This window comes from Symphodus melops (assembly GCF_947650265.1).
Source record: "Symphodus melops genome assembly, chromosome: 7".
Lineage (NCBI taxonomy): Eukaryota > Metazoa > Chordata > Actinopteri > Labriformes > Labridae > Symphodus > Symphodus melops.
The window spans coordinates 9,790,653-9,811,557 of record NC_136697.1 but is presented as its reverse complement, the minus strand read 5'-3'; the positions used below and the strand labels follow the sequence as shown (position 1 = coordinate 9,811,557).

The window sequence follows — 20,905 nt, the reverse complement described above, 5'->3', positions numbered from 1 at the left end:
AATAATGTTCATGAAAACACCAGAAACAGTCAGACAGATTTATATCTGAACATAGTTCATAAAAGTAAGTCTGATTTATCTTAATTGTAAGGCACTAAATGTTTCACTATTACAAAGTAAAGTTCAGTATTACTAATGTACAATCTTATAAATCTACTTATTACATGTTATCAAATATTTACTTGAGCTCAGGCTCACAAGAGACCACTAAACTGTGTTTGATCATTAATAGTTATCCTGCAGAGAGATTTCCTCTTCCACACTCACAAAACTATTAGCAAAAATACTATTCATTGGTATAATATCGAAACCTTTTTTAATTACAAGGAACCATTGTTGTCTGTACACCGTTAGAATATTCAAATAAATGTCACATTTCAGGTTTTGTTAAAGATGTGTTTTGTAAAATGTATCAACAAGATGTTTAAAATAATAATACAACATATAGTCAACGGAAACAGCCTCAGAGGCAAATCAGTGTAAATTACAAAAATAAACAAACAAAATAAAAGATTAAAAGTTATGTCCATCTTTTTAAGATTTTCCTTTATTGTAGTTGTTTTGTGTTTGTGGTCTTTTGGTCTTTTGTCTCCAAATATGGAGCAATTTCAGTTATTTGACTTCTTAAACTGTTTACTTTATTCACCAACTTAATGAGGCACTGCAAAAAATAATAAAACAGTTTAAACCTTATCATCAGAGAAAGTAATTAGACAAGCTGCTATAATGTACACAGGATAGTGTTCATAATTTTAAAAAATCACCACATCTTATAACCAGACCACCATCATGTCTCGTTTCTCTGACACTGCATCTTGTAATTGCTCTGCTCAGGGTCCATGATACGTGTGTATTTATACACTGGTACGATACTCAGTCCCCCACAGTGGATCAGAGTTTGCTTTTGGAGTTGAGCAGCTCCTTTAGCGCATCCATGTTCTCTCCCTCCGGTGCCTCGGGCCATGCACTGTGGTCTGGAGAAATCACACATACATTAAACATTCTGTGTGCACTACCATCATTTAAATATACTGTCAAGACCACCAAGATGTCCTTACCGGGTATCTGCCACATGGAGTGGTACAGACTCTGTCCTGCATCCACCCTCAGAGTGGCTCCAGAGATATAGGTAGCAGCAGGAGAGAGCAGGAAACACACAGTTGAGGAGATCTGAACAAAGAGAAAAAAAGTTTAAAAAAAAATCACTGCTGACGGTCAAACTGAAACAAAGCGACAGACACAAACACATACTCTGTATCTAAACGGTATGACTGCACGTGTCATGTCTTTAACTTTTCCCCAATGTTTCCACAATACAGTGTGAAATATTCTGGATTTCTCCGAGAACACTATACTATCATACTATTTATTATGGTTTGTAGACAACTTCGTAACACTGGCTTTGTGAGTAAACTTTATTTTCATACATTATTGGAATTATTATAATTACAATTAATGAAACATAGCCCTGTCCAAAACACATCGTAGAATTGCTGAGTTTTTTTAGTGACAAATGTTGAGAAGGGTATCCCCACATTGTCACTCACCTCTTCTGGTACCCCGAGCCTCTTGGCGGGGCTGAATGGCACAGACATCTTAAACAGCTTTGGACCAAACTCCTTGTAGTTCTCCATCGCAGTTTTAGAAAAGATTGTGCCCTGCAAACAAAGAAATACACATAATTAGAATGACTGCATGATGTAAGACCTCCTAGTTCAGCGCTAAGTTAATTAATGACCTGTTCTTACAGGTGCAACAGCATTGACTCGGACTCCTGAATCTGCCCACTCAATGGCCAGAGACTTTGTTAAGTTGTCCACTGCTGCTCTCGCTGCTCCTGTGTGGCTGTAGGAGAGATATTGTTTTTTAATAACCAGGCAGGGAAATATGGAAGAGTACATTCATGCACTTCAGTGCTTACGCCATGCCCGGGAAGCCTTTCCACATGTCAGCGATGATGTTGACGATCACACCTCCATGCTGTTTCATCCATGCAGTGTAGACTGTGTGGGAAAAAAAAAACCCCCGACACAGTTCAGTCTGTAAGCTTTAACAAACACACACTTAACCTGTGTTAGCAGGCTGCATCTCACCTTGCTGACAGCAGTGGAAGGTTCCGGTCAGATTTGTGTCGATCACAGCTTTCCAGCCTTTAGAGGAAATGTGCTCTGCAGGGCTGCTGAACTGACCTCCTCCATTGTTCACCAGAAAGTCTATCCTGCCGTATTTCTTCAGCACTGTGGATACGAGAGCCTTCACCTGTCGCACAGGAGGTCAAAACAAGAAACCTCAATGAAGCGACATGAGAATACACTGACAGCAGTAAAGCTGTTTCTGAGGCTAAAGGTGTGCAGGGAGCAGCTCACTTCGTCCTCGTTTCTGATGTTACATGGCAGAGGAGTGACACATGCAGGGCTCGATGGAGGGATTTTCTGTCTCATCTCCTGAGCGGCTGCCTCCAACCTCTCCACTTTCCTGCTGGAGATCACCACTCTGCAGCCTGAGAGCAAAACAGCAACTGGATAAGACTGAGGCTGTGTTCAACGAGATGCAACATTCAACATGGTAAGGATGACCATGGCTCTGTTAAAAAGTATGACAGTGTTCTTCACAAACACATTTGAGTTGGGACATTTATATTTCTCTTTACTAATTGTGTTTCTGCTGAAGTAATGTTTATACTACTCCTGAAGTTTTCCTTTGTAAACGTGATCAACAGTATCATAACTTTATTCTGTATTACTTCGCCTATATTACATGATGACTGTCTTGATGTTGAACACCTGCAGACTTGTGTGTCAAAGTTCACTCTGCTCATGCTGACAGTCCGCTGCTGAACCTGTCTGAGGAAAAAGATCCAGTTATGACCCAACCACTGGACTTACCGAGCTCCAGCAGCTCTTCAGAGATCGCTTTACCGATACCGGTCCCTCCACCGGTAACTATCGCCACTTTGTGGTTAAACAAGCCCGGTCTGAAAACACTGCACGCCGCCATTATTTGTTTCTTGACCCGTTTGAGATGCACGACAGTCCGCCCCCTTCTGGACATTTTACGGCAGTTTTCTGCAGTTGGTTAGATGCATGAACAAATCATAAAGATCTGCTTTCTTCCAGATTATAACGTGTTTATATTGTGTGACCACGACCATCGACAGGATTCATGTTTCTTAACGCTCAATATTTAACATCATTAATCAGTAATACTTTCAATTATGATCCATTGAAATGCATTTTTCTAAACGTTCTACATATTTTAGTAATTTCATGTTCAGATTATTCCAAGGTTTTTTCCCGGTGCTTTATGCTTTCATCGTGGACAGTGGTTTAATTCTATCACCAAATGTGTAAAGAAAGACAAATCAAACACAAAAAGGTTCAGATCAAGTAATAAATATGCCTTCTTATATAACACTAATTAATTTTTTAACAAACTAATTCTTTACCTTAAAATATCTTAATCCATAAAAGAATAGCGTGCAATATTTTAAGAGGAACAGAAATAAATGAAAGCTTTTTATACATTTACTTCATAAATTATTTCTGTTGCAGGCTGTACTGTGGTAAGGTTGCCATTTACTTTTCAATCAAATAAAAAAATACTGATCCTGCAAGTTTATTTCTCAAACCCTCCTGCAGCAGCAATACTTAAATCCACAGGCTGCTCTGTTGTCTGCACACAAACATGCAGCAATCATGTTAAAATGTATTGACTTTGGGTAACTTACCTGACACCAATTAACTAACGCTTTAGGGATATAGACATTATACACAGATAAAAATAAATAAACCATCTAACTCATTATTGGAGGGACATTTAAGTGTCTGTAGTTATTTAACGTTTAAGAATGAATCAGTGCAGGCGACAGCAAAATGTCGGCCAGAAGCGGCTCTCTGTTGAGGACTCGGCAATGTCTGATGGTGCAACTCCTTCCACTCATGCAGCTTTGAGGAGGCATCTTCTCTTAATAAATAACCACAAGGACAGATGTGAAACATGTAATAAGACAAAAACAAAGATTTCCGCTCTAGACCAATTTATTTTGGGATGTTGAAGCCATGTCCAGGTCGGTTAAATTATAGAAAACAACAGAGTCCCAAATCCACCAGTGATCGACGCACTTGGTTTACTGGTCCTTCAACTCCTTGAGTCTCCTGATCGCAGACTTGACTGTGACAGCCGAAGTTGTGCTAGAAGACAAAATTCATACAAGTTATTAGGTAGCTGCAATATTGGGTACTGACATACAGACGTAACTGAACAGCAAAAACAATGTACAAGGTCAGAAGGGGGGGGGGGGCACAAATATTACAATTTACGGAAACTACAAGCCGTAAAGCCACTGAGATCATCGACTTCCCTTTTTATTTATATAGTACTTTTAAAAGTCAGTACAACAGGTCTGCAGTAAAATACATAATAAATAACAGTGTTTGCCACTCTCCATTAGGGGCAGCCACTTCAGTAACAAGGCAGAGCCATTTTTCTGTGATCCAAACAGATCAAACATGATCCATGTGAAGTCAATATTATGCAACACATTTCTACTGAAGCTGGGAACTACTCTTGAAAGTCTAATGTTTTTAATATTCTTTATATTCCATATTAATGCCAGGGATGGCATTTGAATGCGTTTACTGCGTCATGCTTCACATTCAAACGACCTGGTTGAGAAAATGCTTAAAATCTGCGAAGCTAAAGGGAACTTATCAACCTTAAATCATATTTCCACAACCCTCAAATGTTCCAACTAATTCATTACTACCATAATACCCAGCTCTATACCAGTAATAGTATAAGTATCATTTTACTTTAATCATTAACTGCACCGATCAGACAAGCTCATCACTGGCTGACAAAGATACTACTGATGAATTAGCATTCAAAGCTTCACCTTACACCAAACCAACGAGGGACATTTCAGTTTGCAACAGACGATCCAGCTCTACAATCAGAGTTAACTTATCCACATCATTTGCTTCTGTTGAGGGCTTGATGCTGCAGACTTAGCTGGATGGTAGAGTAAGGCAATGATTAAACCAGAACCATCCTCTTGAAGTAGTTGTTTAGATTTGACATTAGCTCCTGGTTCACATCATTTTTCAAACACCCACCATGGACCCTGCTTCACAAAAATGACTCAAAACATGCCGGACCTGCTGTTTGTCGTGACCTTCTAATGTAACAACACAAACGTTTGTGTCGACAGACGATGAGGTGGCCTGACCCCGAGGGCTGAGTAGCAGAAACAGAACTGCTGAACTGGAACCTTCATGTGTAGAAGAGCTCCGTATTAGGACGAACAAAGTTTCATTTTCAGGGAGCCAAAACACCATCACTGTGTGACTGAACATCCAAAAGGATGAAAAATGTTATCCCATAAACAGGTTGAAAAAGTAATGCAGAAACATACTTGTATGTCCAAGCACCTCCAGCCACCGTCTTCCTGCAGGACCCACAGTGCCAGATACCAACAGCCCTCCTCTTCATCTTGGTCTGTAGATGGAAAGACATCATTAAGTTTGCCGTCAGTTCATCATAACAATATGATTCAACCCATCAACTGCAGACATCCCAGATTTTCCTACAAAGAAGTTAATAAACCAAATACTGCTCTGTTGTCTGCAGACAAACATGCAGCAGTCATGTTAAAATTGATTGACTTTGAGTTCCTTACCTTGCCACAGAAGGAGCAGGTGTATTTGGCGTGCTGGGAGATTTCAATTTTCTTGACCATCTTCCTCAGCGATGCACCGTAACGTGTGCCATATTTACCAACGATCCCCACCTTCTTGGTACGCTTGGCCTGTGAATCACATGAAACATTATAGAGAGATTATGAAACAGCTTCAGACATCACAGCTCATGTCACCACAGCTCACTGTTTAATATTCTGTAATACTCGTCAACATTTTAAAGACATCCCTGACACATCACTGTGAACTTAGAGACACTGTTTATATTTATTATCATGTTAAACTGTGACCAGAGATGAGACTAAAATCCCATTAGTCTACTTTGCAGCTAACCTGTATTAGCTTCCATGTTAGCCACTTAGCTCACCAAGACCAATTCAACACCTTCAGCTCGGTTTAAGAGACAAAGACCTTAAAAGCTAAATTAACATCTTAAAATCTCTAGACACACTGCTCTTAAACATATATACAAATAAATACATATCTCACAGCTAACTTGTATGGCTAACCCGCCCTGCAGTGCATTGCAATGACGGCAGCCATTACTGACTCAACGGGGCATGAAAACATCGTTTATTCTGTTAAAACAATCCCAAAATAAACTCCGATAGCGACTGTATCTCATAAACAAAGACACCAGGAAGCCTAAACATGTGTATATATTTAATTTATAGCACAGAAAGTGTCAGATTGACACGGATTAGCAGGGGGACTATCTGTGCTCACCATCGTTTCACTGGAGACGTAGGTCCAAAGAGGGATTGCTTACTGCGCAGGCGCGATTTACCCAGTCAATCGTGCTGCATTGTGGGACTTTGAGTTTTTTTGAGCAGATACTATATCTACGTAACAGAAAATAGTGCAGAATATGAAGTGGTCTTCTTTTGCCAATAAGTATACAACAACTCTATACTTTTAACAAATATCTTTACATTAGCAACAGTTTCACCGGAAGTGACCGTAACTAAGGACGCTTCTGTTACTGATACGCGCATGCGTATTTACGCGCTAGACGATAACAAGCCTTGCTGCTGCTGCAGAGTTAAAATGTTTGCCCATTTGGCTTCTCATAATGCAGCCCTGTTTGTTTGTGAACGAGTGATGAAGTAGAAATAACATTTTAGAACAGGTCATTTAGATATGCTATGAAGCTAACGCGGAAACTTGTTCTTGCGAAGGCTAAGGCCTCCGACTTGGAAAGCGTGAAGAAACTGAACTGCTGGTAAGTGTTTCACGTGCAGATTATGAGAACTGTTTCTGGATTCATAGTCGACATGGTTGACATCTACCACTCGTTTTTTTATGCCTAACATATGTAGTGACGTTTCCATTTATTCTTGCAGGGGATGCAACCTGACTGACGTGAGTAGATTTAAACAGTTCAAGAATGTAACACTGTATAAAATCACTATGCTCAAATGTAGTATTAATATTGTATGCATTTCAATGTTAGATGTATTCATGCATAATCATGTAATCTTTTTCTTGTTTCTGCCCAGATTTCAATCTTCTCTCAAATGCCAAACATTGAGGTGCTGGCACTCAGGTATCTCTTTATTTAACTCTTTCTACATTTTGACACTTTCAGACTTCAAGCAAAGTGACTGATCAAACTCAGGTGATACTGTTAGAGTGTCAGTGTAACTCTACTGCTTTGTTCTCATTTCTCTATCTGTAGTGTGAACAGCATCTCAACCCTCTCTCCGCTGGCTGGCTGTCGGTCTCTGGTTGAGCTCTACCTGAGGAGGAACATGATCCCCTCTCTATCTGAGCTCTCACACCTGCGTCCTCTGACACATCTCAGAGTCCTCTGGTTAGCTGAAAACCCTTGTTGTGGATCTGACTGCAGCCAGTATCGGCTCACCGTGCTGCGATGCCTGCCTCACCTACAGAAGCTTGACAACCAAGGTGAGCGTGTGGTGGTTTTGTGACTGTATCAGAAGGGATTTTCACTCTCAGTCGGAACAAGAGCCACATTATTTCTGTTGGGTGCAAAACTATTTATTGGATGTTTAATCTGAGACAGTAGGATGGGAAATTATTGTTCTGATGCGTGTGTGTTGTTTGCAGTAGTGACAGAGGATGAGCTTGCTATGGCGCTCAAGGAGGGTGAAGTGGTCACAACCCCACCCAGCAGCAGTCAGAACCAGCTCTCCACCAATGGACTTCCAGATGCAGAGACAGAGAACGACCCACTGAACTACAACATGGAGGAGACCAAGTAAGCTGTGTGGGACAAACAAAGTGGGGACAAAAATGAATACAACACATTATGGTGATCATTTATGTGGCATTATTGTATTGTGTTATTTATTGTTAAATCCCCATGTTGCTGAAGACACTGGCTAACCTTTTTGTAAAAGTGCACACGTTAGCACACGGATGCATGCAGATATGCTGCTGCTACATGGGTTGTCATGTTAGGTTTATGGGGTGCGTACAACCTTTTTTGGTGTGTTTTTGTGGTCTGACAATCAAATATTGACCCATTTAAAAAGATTGAACAGAGATACAGAAAACTGTATTATTAGATTAAACAGATGTTGACAGAGAATCCCTTTTCAAGACATCATTTGCAGTTTTAAAAAGTCCAAAGATTGGAATATATTTTATTAAAATAATTATATTGCAATTACACTGTATCCTTGTGCATGTATAAATAAAGCATCCTTGGATCTTTGGTGATTCTCACTCCTACTGGATTGACATCCACGCGTGCATTGGTTGAACTATTGTTTTCTGTACTTGTTTTCAGTAAAATAAGGGAAGAGCTGGGGATGAAGCCCCTCTCCAGAGACAAGTTTCCTTCTCTTTCTTCCCCCTCAACCAGAGAAATCAAACCATCAATGAAAAAGGTACCTTTCTGTATTTCTCCTTTAAACTTAAAATGTGTCAATTTATTGAAGCACAAATCTCAAATTGTATTTTCAGACGCACACTCTTGATGCTGTTCTGCTGCTGCTGAGGGATTTGGATGAAGAGGAGCTTCGCATTGTACACACAGTGACTGAAAACAAACTCCAGATTTACACTCTGGACTCTGAAACGCTCAACAGCTCACAGAAGACAGCAGACATCCAACACTGAAACATTTCACCGCACGCACTCAGGGCCGAACCGCGCTTCGTTCTTTAATCCCTTAAATCTGAGAATTCTCAAACACACTTCTTTTATTACCTTTTACTTTAACACTCCCAAGCACTGCATGTTACATTTGTTTTGAGCTCTCTCTCAGTGCAGCTGTACCCACTCCTTCCCTTGACTTCTTTACTTTCCACAGCAGCATGCCGACCTGCCTCGCGAGAACAAAAGATTCTAGGTTTTGCTTAATGTAAATCTATTTCTGTAATAAAGTGAATACAATACAATGATTCTACATGTGGATTTTTATTTACACAGAAGTTACCAGAACACATGATCACCAATACACAGGAAGTGAAGTTCATAGTGCTGCAGACGAGGATTTATGAAAAGTCAAACCAGTTCTCCAATATTAAGTTTCAGAGTGTTAAATTAAACAGCTGAGAGCCTGTATCCTGGGGTCATATCAGGATCAGACGTTATTTCACTGAATGTAAGTGACAGATTCAACCCAAATATCTATTGGCTGGTTTAGTCGGTCAACGTCGTGTTCGTGAGAACGTTCAAAGGCTTCTCTTTTCAGTCGCCCTCCTCGTTCTCCAGGAAATCCACCAGAGTGCTTGAATCCACTGCGACCAGCAAATACTCCACTCCGTCTGCACCCTGAAGAATTATGAGGGGAACAAATGAAGTCAAGAACACACTTTGGTTGTTTTCTGTCTCCTCTGTCTATGAGCAGAAATTTAACATATCACAAATAATGTCCAAATTCTCTAAGAGTATTTCGAGGAGGAGCTTCTAGTGAAGATGAACAGGAGACATCTTTGTCCAGAGTTGTGACACATTGTTAAAATAAACATGTAAAAGTTAATAATAGGGGTGTAGGGTAATTTATGATATTGACACATGATTTTGTGATACACTGTAAGACCCTCACTCAATAAAATGATACATATGTCAGAGACTGAATCTAAAATTCCCCTAATGAGGTATCAGTAGTCCCTCTTTTCAACGCTTTATCACATTTTCGTTCCGTCTTCTTCTTTTATACTGCTGTTAACTTTTTCTTCAGCTGATTAACTTCCCATTTACTCTACCTTCATTCATGTAATAACTGCCATTGTGAGAAGTCATGAAGAGTAGTGCTTCATATTAACTGAGCAATCTGTCAATGGGGCAATCTGTTATTTCAATAAATAAAATACGAAAGTAAAACTTTCAAAAATAAAAAAAATAATGTAGGCCTATGTGTGGGCAATCAACTGGTGTTTTAATGACTATGCCCGAGGTACAGTATATCGATGAAGTATGTGGCACAGGGGAAAGGAGGAGGACCATAACAAAAAATAACAAGTGAAGCACAAGGAAAACTTTGCTGCAGCTGCAGTTATGTTTGTGGTCAGTGTGATTTTAAAGTATTGGATAATAAAAGAACAGAGTCATGAAACACCAGTTAAAATGTCTGAAGATTACCTCTGCATCTTATATCAAAGTAAGGGATAAAAGAAAACAAAACGCTGTGCTGCTAAACAATTATTTCCCTTAATGCGTCTGGCAATGGGAGCCTGTTGTGTCCAAAAAGGCGTATGACTTTTTAGAACTGGGTCGGACTGAGAACCAAACGAACCGTACCAGGGTTCGTCAGGAAGCAAACCGAGACCACCTCTGGTCCGGCTGTTTGGTGCGGCCCCGAGTATTCACAACGACCCAAAAGGTCCGCACCAGGGTTTTAGTTTGTTTCAATGGAACTAAACAAGTCGGTTTTTTTAGGGTCTGCAGAGAATCTTAGCTGTAGTTCTTTGGTCATTTTGAAAGAGAAACAGGACTCCACCTTGCGTGTTCGGATCAGTTTGTGGTCTCTGAACTCCGTCAGCTGAGTCCTCAGTGTGAGGTCTGAGTTCACCAAGAACGCCTCTCGACAACGCTGGTAGAAATCTTGAAAGGACAGTCCTGCACGAGAGCAAAAGACAACATTACAGCCACATTACAGTAAAGTCACATTAAGATGAAAAGCATTTTGAAGGTTGGTCTGTAAGCACCTGTGTATGAAGGATTATCTTTGTTTTCCAGCTGGAAGTTCACCAGCAGTTTGAAAATTCCTCTGCAGAAAGAGACGGAGCACAAAGAAACGTTTAGTGCATTGCTTCACATCTCATTGTATGGAGGTGTGTGATGTACAGTACCTTGCATTTGGCGTCAAGCTGCGCAGCACGTGTGTTAGCGAGGACAACGCGAGAGCGCCGGTCTGCTGCACCAGGAGCGAGTTTTCATACGACGTCTCCTCTACGTAGTGCTGGTAGGTCACACACTCCCACCACAGCCAGTTAAACTGACTCTGCTGAAACTGGTCCCACACTGCGAGCACACAGGGAGGAGTCAAACAATAAAACACAGGTTTGTAAGAAAACAAAAATGTACTTAGATTAACTACAATCGTTCAAATTGGAAGCTTATTCTGACAAACACTGACCCAGAGGAGCGTTAATGTGGTCTAAAGAAGCCACCAAGTGAAGGTTGGGCAGGGAGGCCAGCTGCCCCAGTGCACTCTGGGTCTTCTCTCCTCTCAGCATGGGTCCATCGATGTTATGAATGAGCAGGTAAACATGGAGGTCTAGATCTGCAAGGTCAAACTTCAGTGTTAAGAAATCAAACCCAAGCTTAAGAAAGGTACAACTGAACTTTGAACACACTCACTGTCTTTAAGTTTCTGAGTGATGTACTGGATCTGATCTGAGGGAGTCCGGAAACTTCCCTGGTGTTCCAGGATGTCACACGTCAGGGCATTTAAAATCTGCAATGAAAAAAAAAAAAAAAAAAAAATTTTTTCTTTGAAATCTTCCGGCTGAGAACAAAACTGGAATAATGGTGGGAAAAAAAAAAAAAAAAAAAGCCCATCAGTTCCTAGAGTATAAGGACGCACTCACACTAGATAAGAGCCATTTTCAACTCATAAAACATTTTAATTCACATCTTGATTCTAATAAGTTCCTGTTTAATAGTGTTGGTATTTGAAAGGTATGATGTCTTAAATGTTCCATCTTTATCTCTGTGCAGCACTTTGTATTGCTATATGCGTGAGCAGCACTTAAATAATCAAGGTGCCCTGCACTGCAGTAACATGTGGTAACAAAGGTTCATTTCTGGAAACAGTTCTTCATGTGTACTGACCGACTTCAGAGTGATGGAGGGGAAGAATCCGTTGACCACGAGGTGGATTTCTTGAGCCAAGTGAGACACTCGGAAGTCCTCTAGCAGAGACTTTTTGCTTCCCAGGCCGTAGACGAGCATGCTGAACCCCAGCCTACACAATTAAACACAGACATGTTCAACCAAAATATTCAACCATAAACACAAATATATAAACGTGAAAAAGAGAGACTCACTGTAACTGTAGCATCCATTTGTTAAAGTGCGTCTTGTGTTTGTTGTGGAGCTGCTGGATCTCTTTGGAGTAGCAGGACGGCTTTCCTTCTAACAGCAGGACCAGCGTCTCCTGCAAACGCAACACAAGAACAACCTCAAATACACAAGAACACAGCTCAGTCCACACATGTTCAACACTGGCTGTTAGTTACTGACCCTGTCCAGTTTAGGAGTATGCAGGCGCTCCAGTGTGCGGTCGGATGTCAGGACCTTCGAGCTGCCGTGAGCTTCAAAATACTCCTCCAACATGCTGGGCTGGTTAAGGGCTTCGGACGTTTTGCTCTTCTTTCCGGGAGTCTTGTAAAGAGCTGCAGACAAGCTTCTGTTTTTCCTCACTGGAGTCTTCAGGTTCTCCTTGTCTTCTTTCTTTACTTTCTGCTCCTCCTCCACCCTGTCCTCGTCTTCCTCGTCCTCCCCAGAGTCAGATGGCGACAGCTCACTATCGCTGTCCGACCGGAGGCTCGGGGCTGAAAGTTTTAAACGATCAGGTTCACAGATTAAGTCAGACTTTTTACATTTTAAAAACACTGGAAGAGAAGAATCGATGTCATTGTCAGACAGTTAAAACTCACTTGTGATCCTCTTCCTCAGCCTGTGGGGAGTCGTGGAGACAAACTGAACCTTCTTGTTCTGGTATGCAAAAAAGACGAGGTTAAACTGAGAGAAACGCACACTGCACCGACGTCATGATGACATGGTGCGCACGAAAAGTCAGGAAAACTAATTCCGTCTGGTCTCACCCTCTGTGGCGTCCTGCTTTCACCTCTGTGGTCTGCTCAGAGAGAGAGAGAGACAGCAGATTTATTTTTCTGTAAAACGGAAAATAGAAAAACAAAATCTGTGCTGGACTCACTGCGGCCTGTTCTGGTGGGAGTGGAGGGTTCAGCGTTGGGCGTCTTGTTGAAAGTCACGCTTTTGGCAGGTGTCCGAGCCAACTCGCTTGCTATAAATAAAACAACAAGTGTTAAATAACCTGCTGAGAAGTATGATACGACGTGGTTAACTCAGCAAATGTCATGTATGTAGGATAGCGTGTGTATATGTGACGGGGGAAGATGGAGGCTCTCACCAGTCTGGGCCATGCTGTGTCCTCGTTTCACTTTCTGGAAAGTAAAAATGGAGGATCCAGCCACTCTGGACAAACCCTCCTCATCTTCTGTAGAGCAAATCAGACAGAATGGATAAACATGAAATATTCATTTTTAATGGTTTAGCAGCAATCTTTTCAACCTTTTCATGTCAAATACGATGTGTGCGGGAAACTGTCCCCTGTAAGGACACTGAGGGCAGAGTGATGAACGGCATGGAGGGAAGCCAGTGTGGGAGCGGGGCTGTCCAGTACAGTTTAAAAGACGGCCTCAATGAGCATTAGGAGGCTTGTTTTGTTTCAGTAGAGGGAACCTACGTTTCCTCTTACCTTGCTGTCCAGAATATCTATGTGCCATTTAAACCAGTTTTCATTATGAGACTTTGTCCTGTCCAAGAGATCCAAATCCATGATCGGCGAAAAAAAATTCAGTTTTCGGTAATTGTGTGATATAAACACATAGCCATATATATCTGTGATGTGTTTTCCTCATATCGACTGATAGTATTATTAAAGGGATACTTCATGTGATACAATATGACATTTTTGCATCACATGAAGAAAACTTTCAAGCAAAGAAAAACACATTTTTCTCGTCTCAGGGCAAAATGAGGGTTGGATTCACGACCATTCAACACTACTGCCATGTTTCTAATGATACACAGCTTCATGTAAATGGGTGAAGTATCCCTTTAAGTGTGCAAAATGTTTGACAGGATCAAGAATCAATACCGCTCTCAAGCAATTCAAACTAGAACAAACTTTATGAGCTTAATGTTTACAGGATAATGTGCGAGCTGTGTGAACTTATTCAACCAGCAGCTAAGTGTACTAATTTACAGAATTATATGAGATGAGAGTCAACTTTATTGTCATAACACATGTACAAGTATAGAGCAACGAAATTTGGTTTGGCATCTCACCAGAAGTACAATAAGCAGAAAGTGCAAGAATCTATGTATGTATATCATGTTCATACAAGGTTTTAAATACCTTTAGAAACAACACAAAGCATGTGTTTACAGCTCATTTTAAATAATCTCTTTATTTACCCTCTGTTCCCAGAGCTTGGATGTAATTCTGTTCATCAAGGCGTCTGTGTTCATCTCCATCCTGATCTTCCTCATCCTCTCTGCACCTTCGTCCAGCGGGGCTCTTAAACTTCACCATCTTCTGGACAGCACCACTGCTCTGCACGCCTTCATGTTTAAACACACGCGCACACGCACGTGAGCGAATAATTAATGCAGGAATACACACACATCTAAGACGGTTAAGATAAGATGATTTTCCATACCTTCCTGTTTGTCCACGATGTGCTCCAGAGCATCTCCATCACCGATGAACTTCACCTCCAACACACTCATGACTAAAAGTACTGAAACAACCCAGTGAGACAGGGGCAAGTTAAAACGCTACACACACACATTCAGCCTCGACCGCTTCCTCATACTTTTACTCTTTCAGCCATGTGTATGTCTTTAGACATTATCTTGTTATTGTCTTTGGCAGTAATAAACAGCCTCGACACTATGAATGACAAAAAGAGATGTTAAACAGTAACGACGTGTATCTACAGTTTAATATCTTACCTGGGAATGTCAGCAACACCCGCTTAAAAATGTAAACACAGCGCTCATGGACTGAGAGCAGTACTGTGTAGCGGTGTGACAACTTTCCGCGCCATCCTCCTGAAGTTTTAAACCACGTGACAAGTGAAAGGTCACGTGGTAGCCAATCAGAACGTTAGCTGCTGGAGAACAACGTTACCCATGATGCATTTCGAAAGATTATTTCCCCAATCATACACCTATTGTGTACTTCTGTTTTTTAACGAGATTTACTATCGATAACAGTAATTATGCTTTTGATAATAAAGACAAATCACTCGAGCTCTCCTGACAAACCTTTTATATTTTCTTATTCCTATAATCCTATTTGATGTATTCTTGTGTGTGCTAAATAAATAAACTACAATTAAAATATGTAATAGTTTTTAAAGATAGGCTATATCACAAAGAAATTAAATTCAACAGGTGAAATTCTTTCTTTTTTAGTCTGTTTACATCTTGACAGAGAAATCACTGAAGTCCATAAAAGGAGATACTGATTAGCATTAATTTAGACTTATAACGAGAATGCTTTCTGCACAATTATTTCATGTTTATAATTAATACCCCAACCCCATTCAAGAAGAAAATGTGTTTTACTTGACAGTTACAGCTTTGTTAATTTGTTTAATAGAGGCATGAAAAAATGCTCACTTTTTTTTAAATGCAGAACTTAAAAAAACATTTGTATCATAAATTGATTTATCAGATTGCTGTCACATACAAACAACTGGAGTAGCATCACAACCCCCTCATTTCAGGCTTTTCTAAACACTCAGTCTAAGCCCAATGACATTTTACACCATTTGCTGACTGATTAAAAAATATAAAGGAACTTGATAAAATAATGAGTAGTCAACACAGAACAAAAGGTTTCATTTTTTTAATAATCTAGGACAGGTGTGCATTACTGTACATTTCTTTTCACATGGTATTAGTTCTATCAAAAGTACAACAAATTGAACACGTAATAATTCATTTATAACTAATGATTCTAATTAAATGATTATGGTGCAGTTATAAAAAAAGACTTAGTAATAATTAAGCTTTCTTAAGAGTTTTCTGTAAATGAACATAAAGTTTATGGTTAGCTGTTCACCACCCACGTGTAGGTGTCCACTTCCCCTGCAGGCGGCCTTCAGAGTGCACGTGGTATACAGAGTGCATCACCGCAGAGGCACACGACTGGTAAAGTCAGCAGAAAGAGGTAGTAAAACAAGAGTAGTATGAAACAACACAATGTATGACTGTTCACTTCACACAGGACTGTACATACGTGGTAGGGGATCAGCGTGAGCATTGAGCCCAGAGGATATTTGCTGTAGTCCAGCGGTCCTGAGATGGGCTCCACTCGCCCATGCTCCTGAGTCATAGACAACAACCTGGAGAGAAATACCTTTCATCAGAGCTTCAGTGACACTAACGTTTAGTACAAAGACCAGAGAGAAGAGAATACAGCATTACTTTAGGTTTGGATGTCCTTCAATCATGGCATATCCAGTGGGAAGTTTTCCAGCTCCGTCTAGACTGAGAGCAGTGAGAGTAGAAAACAGGTTGAAAGAAATATAAAAACATATGCTTGCACAGACAAGTCAAAGACCTGTTTCTGCCTTTGCAAAAAATAAGACAAAAACATATATCAAACTTAACATTTTGTTATAAAATGTCAACAATATAAAATGAAATAGGAAGAAGACGATTGTACACATTGTCCAATTAAGCCAGGAAGGAAATACGGAAGCTGTAGTCCTCCAAACAGGTGGCCCGGGTTAAAATCCAACATTTGGTTCCTTTTGCTCCTTTGTTCCTTTTATTATTCTTGCGTATAAACTCTGCTTCCTCACACAGTTTCAGTAGTCTTTGGATTCACATCATTCAGGATCATAACTTGGATTGTTAAACACTACCCCTATTAATATGGCACGACCAGCAGGTGAATCTGTGTCCATCAGGAAGATAAGTCTCTGTAGCCGGAGACTTCAGAGCTCTAAAACATTAAAGACGCCCATAGAACATAACGTCATTGTATTTCAAATTCAGGTCATTGATTTTTTTTGTTCATTAATCATCATTAATTTCTAACTTTTGCTCAATATCATATTCTTTATTTCTTTTTTATCTTTTCTAAAACATTCTAATTGTTAGTCTTCTCTGTGATTGTTGGTTTGTCATATTGATTTTCAAATATTCTATTATAATGTCTTTTTTCCCTTCATTATGATGCTTTTAAGGCCTTGAGTAAAGCACTTTGAATTGCCTTGTTGCTGAAATGTGCTATAGAAATAAACTTGCCTTGCCCTAAAAAGAAAAGGTCCAGTCTGCAAATACATAATTGATAAAGATACAATACCTGATTCCAGTCCATCCACAGTCGATGAGGAGCTGGTTCCTGTGAGGACAGTGTCCAATGACTCTAGTCAAGACCCTCACAGCCACATCCTCAAGACTGCACGAACCAATCACAGACTGCTGTACATCTACAACACATCAGAGACATCATCATGATGATTAAAACTCCAATACTAAAAACCAACTAGTAGACACACACAAACACACACACCATAGAAGACGTAGTTTCCAGGATGCACTTCGCTGAGCTGCTCCATGTCTTTGACCGGGTGGCTGCAGGAGGGGGTGGAGCCAATGCTGGATTTACAGATGATGCCAGAAGCCTTTAGTCTGCAGGGGAACAAAACCATTATATGCTCTCAGTAAAATGTTTATCGATTGGCATATTTCAGAAAACATATTTACAGACTTAAATACCAATATAGCCCCACATACTGTAATGGACCCATGCTGAGTATGTAAGTTAAGACTGGATCTAATGTTTAAAACATAGTCATATAGTTAAACCACAGGATTTTAAGAGCAACTCTTTGAATGTTAAAGACAGAAATTGAAAATGTTGACAGAGACTTTCTTAAGAATCAGCGTTATCACGAAGTGGCACATGTGTGAAGTTCTTTCTTCTTTGTAACATGTTTCTTCTTTTGTGAAGCAGTGAGAGCTGGTCAGGATGGAAAACATTAAGACCTGCCTAAAAACTCTTGATACACTGTCACACATCGGGCCATCATCAACCCAAATGTAATTTGTAAAGAATGTTGCATGTATATCAACCCTCCCTACAAAAGGTCACATATGAGATGATTTGCTTTCATTGTGGATCTTTTTGTTAATTTCACTTGTCTTACTTTTCCATGAACTGAAGAGTCAAGCTGGTTGTTTCCTGGGCGACAGCCTGGATTTGCTCCACCCCTCTGCAGTTGTAGGTGTTACCACAGTGGGCATAAACTCCTGTTAGCTCCACCCCCTCCGTCCCAGCGATGGCCTGAGCTAATCTAAGGGCCTCCGGCTCTGAGTGCAGGACACCAGCTGCAGGAAGAGTAATCAGAGGATCACATGTGCACTTTTCCTTCATAGATCAGCTGGTTACTGTGTTTTTACCTCTCCCGTTGCCACAGTCAATTTTCAGCCAGACATGCCACAGTCGACCGTCTTTCAGAGGTCTTTTCTTGAGCTGCTGCAGAGCATCAGGATGATCCAGCAAAACCTGGAAGAGGTCCAATCGCTCTGACAGAAGAGCACAGCGCTCCACCTGTACACACACACACACACACACACACACACACACACACACACACACACACACACACACACACACACACACACACACACACACACACACACACACACACACACACACATTGAGCACAATCTATCCAAGAAAAATCCTTTTCCAACATTGATTGAAACATAAAGAAAAAGCTAATCCACGCAACATGCTACCAATACCGACTGGCAGCATAGAGTGTATACTAAACTAAATGCCATATTTAAGTTTACTCTTTTAGTAATGTGTATACAAAAAGCAAAATGTTGTTTTATACACGGAGTTGTGACACAGCCTGCAACTTATTTAGATTTCAAAAGCTGTGAGTAGCTGCTTGATTGCATATAAAAACATGTATATTTGTAACCTTTTTTGTGGTGTGAACAAAACAGGTGAATGACTCCTCACAGTAAGACAGCATGTGCAGAATCAAGATACTAAGGCAGATAAATGACATCAAGACTGGATTATCAGGTTCAGGTTGAAAATGAATTCATTTCATTACAAAGCATTATTTAACATGATGTGTCCAATAAATATTTTTATTTTACAGGACAAACGTGTCTATACTCATAACTCAATGTAAATCCACAGTACATTTCTCAAATTTACTTAATCTAGTCACTTTTTTATGTATTACTGGACAACATGATCACAACTTCCAAAGACGGACTGAGACTATCTAGTGTGTAAACAGAGAACCTTATCAAAGGGAAGACAGTATGCATAGAGGATATCATCAAATCCGTGATCGGCGTAGAAACAGGCCTCCGCCAGTGTGGAAACCACGATGCATCGCCGTGATCCACCTGTCATTATATCAGCACACTCACTAAACAGGAACAAAGATACATACACCAACACAGACGTATCAGTATCCATTATAAACAACTACCATGTAGGAATTCATTTTATGTGTGCGTGTGTTTGTGTGTTCATACAGAGTTTTGTGGGTCTTCATGTGAGGCCGAAGCTGGACCCCCATCTTCTGACAGCGTTCAATCATCCTCTGGGCATTTTTCTTAACTTTGTCCAAGTCAACCACCAGAGCTGGGGTACACAGAGTGGAGATTGACTGTCCCTCCATACTGGTAACACTGGAACACACACACACACACACACACACACACACACACACACACACACACACACACTAAAGCACTTCTCATCCAATTAAATTATTGTGCATGACTGATTTCTACTCACATATGGTCCAACTGTATCACTTTTCTATGGATCCCAACATGTTGTGTTATGGTTTATAAGTACGGTTGTCTAAAAGAATGTGAATTCTTCCTGAACAGTACCTTTTTTTAATCTACTGTATACAAAAAGATGCAAAACAGGTGGAGAAAGTCCAAAGTTTACTACATTGCATAATCCAGGGCATTGTCAGACTTTACACCATTCTGTGTTTTTAAATGAATCAGCATATTATCCTGAAATAATGACAACAATCTTATGAAAAAGAAAAGTAAAATAATAGTTAAACATGCTGTCATATGACTAATAACAGCTTGAGATACAGGTAAGAATTTAGATGTCCCCGATTATTGTTCTTCTTCAGAGTCAGGCTGCACGTGATCGTTTTGTACATCTAAGCGATTATTGATAGCGCAGTATGTAAAGAGTATTTACCGCTGTCCAGTGATGTCTCGCCCACGGACGTTGTTGTGGTCATATATCTATGGTTATGATGGTCACGTTTCTTTTGATCTACGGTGTCCGTCGACGGTCAAACCTCCTGGCTGGATGAACTACGGTCAAGCCAAACTCCACTTCAGAAACAATAATCAACCCTCACACTATTTTAATGTGCGCGTGTGTAGAGGCATTACGGGATGGCCCATAGACACAAACATGGATCTATAAACATGTTTTGTCCATTTGTCACACTGTCAAATTGTCAGCCACTAAGGGGCGCTTTTAAAAAAAAACAAGTTTTCTTCTTCATGGTGTGATGTCGTATCCTGTCTGGGAAATTTAAAAGCCATTGGTGAGAATAATTTAATCATTTTTCATGCTCCGAACTTCATGTTTTTTGTAACAGTTCTCTAATAGTTATTTCCACTTCGTAAAGGGGGGAATCAAGTATATTATATCCTTCCCAATGTCCTGCTGAACTCTACCTTGGAGTTATAGCTAACATTAGCTAAAAAGTCAGTTTGGGACAACTGGTCCTGAGTGAGTTACTGATGTACAAATAGGTTATCTTCAGCTTTTTAATTATTGTAATTAACTATAATAAAAATAATAAATATTAGCTAACAACAATAATATAAATAATAATCATTTCATGTATATATATATATATATATATATATATATATATATATATATATATATATATATATATATATATACAGCCTACAATTTAATTTACTTGCATCTG

At 40.0% G+C, this 20,905-nt stretch overlaps 5 protein-coding genes across 7 annotated transcripts; 1 reads left to right on the top strand and 4 right to left on the bottom strand.

Moving 5' to 3' along the window:
* Positions 1 to 289: 289 nt before the first annotated feature.
* On the bottom strand, positions 290 to 3,195 carry pecr (peroxisomal trans-2-enoyl-CoA reductase). The gene is made up of 8 exons (XM_079349424.1): positions 2,886 to 3,195; positions 2,367 to 2,500; positions 2,094 to 2,259; positions 1,922 to 2,003; positions 1,749 to 1,845; positions 1,548 to 1,658; positions 1,059 to 1,170; positions 290 to 974 (listed from the first exon to the last, which is right to left on the bottom strand). Exons 1-8 carry the CDS (start codon positions 3,049 to 3,051, stop codon positions 892 to 894), a joined length of 951 nt encoding a protein of 316 aa, XP_079205550.1. The 5' UTR covers positions 3,052 to 3,195; the 3' UTR covers positions 290 to 891.
* Positions 3,196 to 4,019: 824 nt separating this feature from the next.
* rpl37a (ribosomal protein L37a) lies at positions 4,020 to 6,564 on the bottom strand. Its single transcript, XM_079349432.1, has 4 exons — positions 6,423 to 6,564; positions 5,678 to 5,806; positions 5,414 to 5,496; positions 4,020 to 4,190 (listed from the first exon to the last, which is right to left on the bottom strand). Exons 1-4 carry the CDS (start codon positions 6,423 to 6,425, stop codon positions 4,127 to 4,129), a joined length of 279 nt encoding a protein of 92 aa, XP_079205558.1. The 5' UTR covers positions 6,426 to 6,564; the 3' UTR covers positions 4,020 to 4,126.
* A 142-nt stretch (positions 6,565 to 6,706) lies between these two features.
* On the top strand, positions 6,707 to 9,064 carry cfap410 (cilia and flagella associated protein 410). The gene is made up of 7 exons (XM_079349427.1): positions 6,707 to 6,918; positions 7,040 to 7,058; positions 7,196 to 7,242; positions 7,375 to 7,604; positions 7,767 to 7,917; positions 8,452 to 8,551; positions 8,628 to 9,064. Exons 1-7 carry the CDS (start codon positions 6,842 to 6,844, stop codon positions 8,781 to 8,783), a joined length of 780 nt encoding a protein of 259 aa, XP_079205553.1. The 5' UTR covers positions 6,707 to 6,841; the 3' UTR covers positions 8,784 to 9,064.
* Positions 9,065 to 9,067: 3 nt separating this feature from the next.
* On the bottom strand, positions 9,068 to 15,004 carry orc2 (origin recognition complex, subunit 2). Its single transcript, XM_079349420.1, has 16 exons — positions 14,880 to 15,004; positions 14,585 to 14,665; positions 14,340 to 14,486; positions 13,270 to 13,356; positions 13,054 to 13,143; positions 12,941 to 12,972; positions 12,773 to 12,830; positions 12,357 to 12,667; positions 12,161 to 12,270; positions 11,946 to 12,078; positions 11,472 to 11,568; positions 11,248 to 11,394; positions 10,961 to 11,132; positions 10,817 to 10,878; positions 10,609 to 10,727; positions 9,068 to 9,440 (listed from the first exon to the last, which is right to left on the bottom strand). The coding sequence occupies exons 2-16, from the start codon at positions 14,652 to 14,654 to the stop codon at positions 9,357 to 9,359; spliced, it is 1,719 nt and encodes a 572-aa protein (XP_079205546.1). The 5' UTR covers positions 14,655 to 14,665; positions 14,880 to 15,004; the 3' UTR covers positions 9,068 to 9,356.
* Positions 15,005 to 15,759: 755 nt separating this feature from the next.
* On the bottom strand, positions 15,760 to 20,391 carry LOC306826976 (D-serine dehydratase). Of its 3 annotated transcripts, XM_079348570.1 has the most exons (11): positions 20,152 to 20,391; positions 19,720 to 19,834; positions 19,455 to 19,610; positions 19,216 to 19,345; positions 18,348 to 18,498; positions 18,095 to 18,275; positions 17,458 to 17,576; positions 17,248 to 17,374; positions 16,362 to 16,424; positions 16,174 to 16,279; positions 15,760 to 16,082 (listed from the first exon to the last, which is right to left on the bottom strand). In XM_079348570.1, the coding sequence occupies exons 3-11, from the start codon at positions 19,598 to 19,600 to the stop codon at positions 15,993 to 15,995; spliced, it is 1,113 nt and encodes a 370-aa protein (XP_079204696.1). In that variant the 5' UTR covers positions 19,601 to 19,610; positions 19,720 to 19,834; positions 20,152 to 20,391; the 3' UTR covers positions 15,760 to 15,992. The 3 variants fall into 3 exon arrangements, with proteins under 3 accessions (XP_079204696.1, XP_079204695.1, XP_079204694.1); XM_079348569.1 differs by lacking the exon at positions 19,720 to 19,834; XM_079348568.1 differs by lacking the exon at positions 19,720 to 19,834 and having other exon boundaries at positions 20,181 to 20,391.
* Between the last annotated feature and the right edge of the window lie 514 nt (positions 20,392 to 20,905).

Bases quoted from the DNA above. Each gene is read 5' to 3' on its own strand.
- orc2 (XM_079349420.1), bottom strand. From the start codon at position 14,654: ATGAGTGTGTTGGAGGTGAAGTTCATCGGTGATGGAGATGCTCTGGAG. The intron at 12,973-13,053 runs GTGAGTCCAGCA...CTCTCTGAGCAG, and splicing joins TCCCACCAGAACAGGCCGCA to ACCACAGAGGTGAAAGCAGG. The intron at 11,133-11,247 runs GTCAGTGTTTGT...GTGTGCTCGCAG, and splicing joins CCACATTAACGCTCCTCTGG to TGTGGGACCAGTTTCAGCAG.
- pecr (XM_079349424.1), bottom strand. From the start codon at position 3,051: ATGTCCAGAAGGGGGCGGACTGTCGTGCATCTCAAACGGGTCAAGAAA. The intron at 2,004-2,093 runs GTGAGATGCAGC...TTTCCCACACAG, and splicing joins CTTCCACTGCTGTCAGCAAG to TCTACACTGCATGGATGAAA. The intron at 1,659-1,748 runs GTAAGAACAGGT...CTTTGTTTGCAG, and splicing joins GAGTCAATGCTGTTGCACCT to GGCACAATCTTTTCTAAAAC.
- cfap410 (XM_079349427.1), top strand. From the start codon at position 6,842: ATGAAGCTAACGCGGAAACTTGTTCTTGCGAAGGCTAAGGCCTCCGAC. The intron at 7,243-7,374 runs GTATCTCTTTAT...CTCTATCTGTAG, and splicing joins ATTGAGGTGCTGGCACTCAG to TGTGAACAGCATCTCAACCC. The intron at 7,605-7,766 runs GTGAGCGTGTGG...TGTTGTTTGCAG, and splicing joins ACAGAAGCTTGACAACCAAG to TAGTGACAGAGGATGAGCTT.
- LOC306826976 (XM_079348568.1), bottom strand. The intron at 18,276-18,347 runs GTAAAAACACAG...CTCTTCCTGCAG, and splicing joins TGACTGTGGCAACGGGAGAG to CTGGTGTCCTGCACTCAGAG. The intron at 17,577-18,094 runs GTAAGACAAGTG...GTTCCCCTGCAG, and splicing joins ACTCTTCAGTTCATGGAAAA to ACTAAAGGCTTCTGGCATCA.
- rpl37a (XM_079349432.1), bottom strand. The intron at 5,497-5,677 runs GTAAGGAACTCA...TTCCATCTACAG, and splicing joins CCTGCTCCTTCTGTGGCAAG to ACCAAGATGAAGAGGAGGGC. The intron at 4,191-5,413 runs GTATGTTTCTGC...TTTGTCTTCTAG, and splicing joins GGAGGTGCTTGGACATACAA to CACAACTTCGGCTGTCACAG.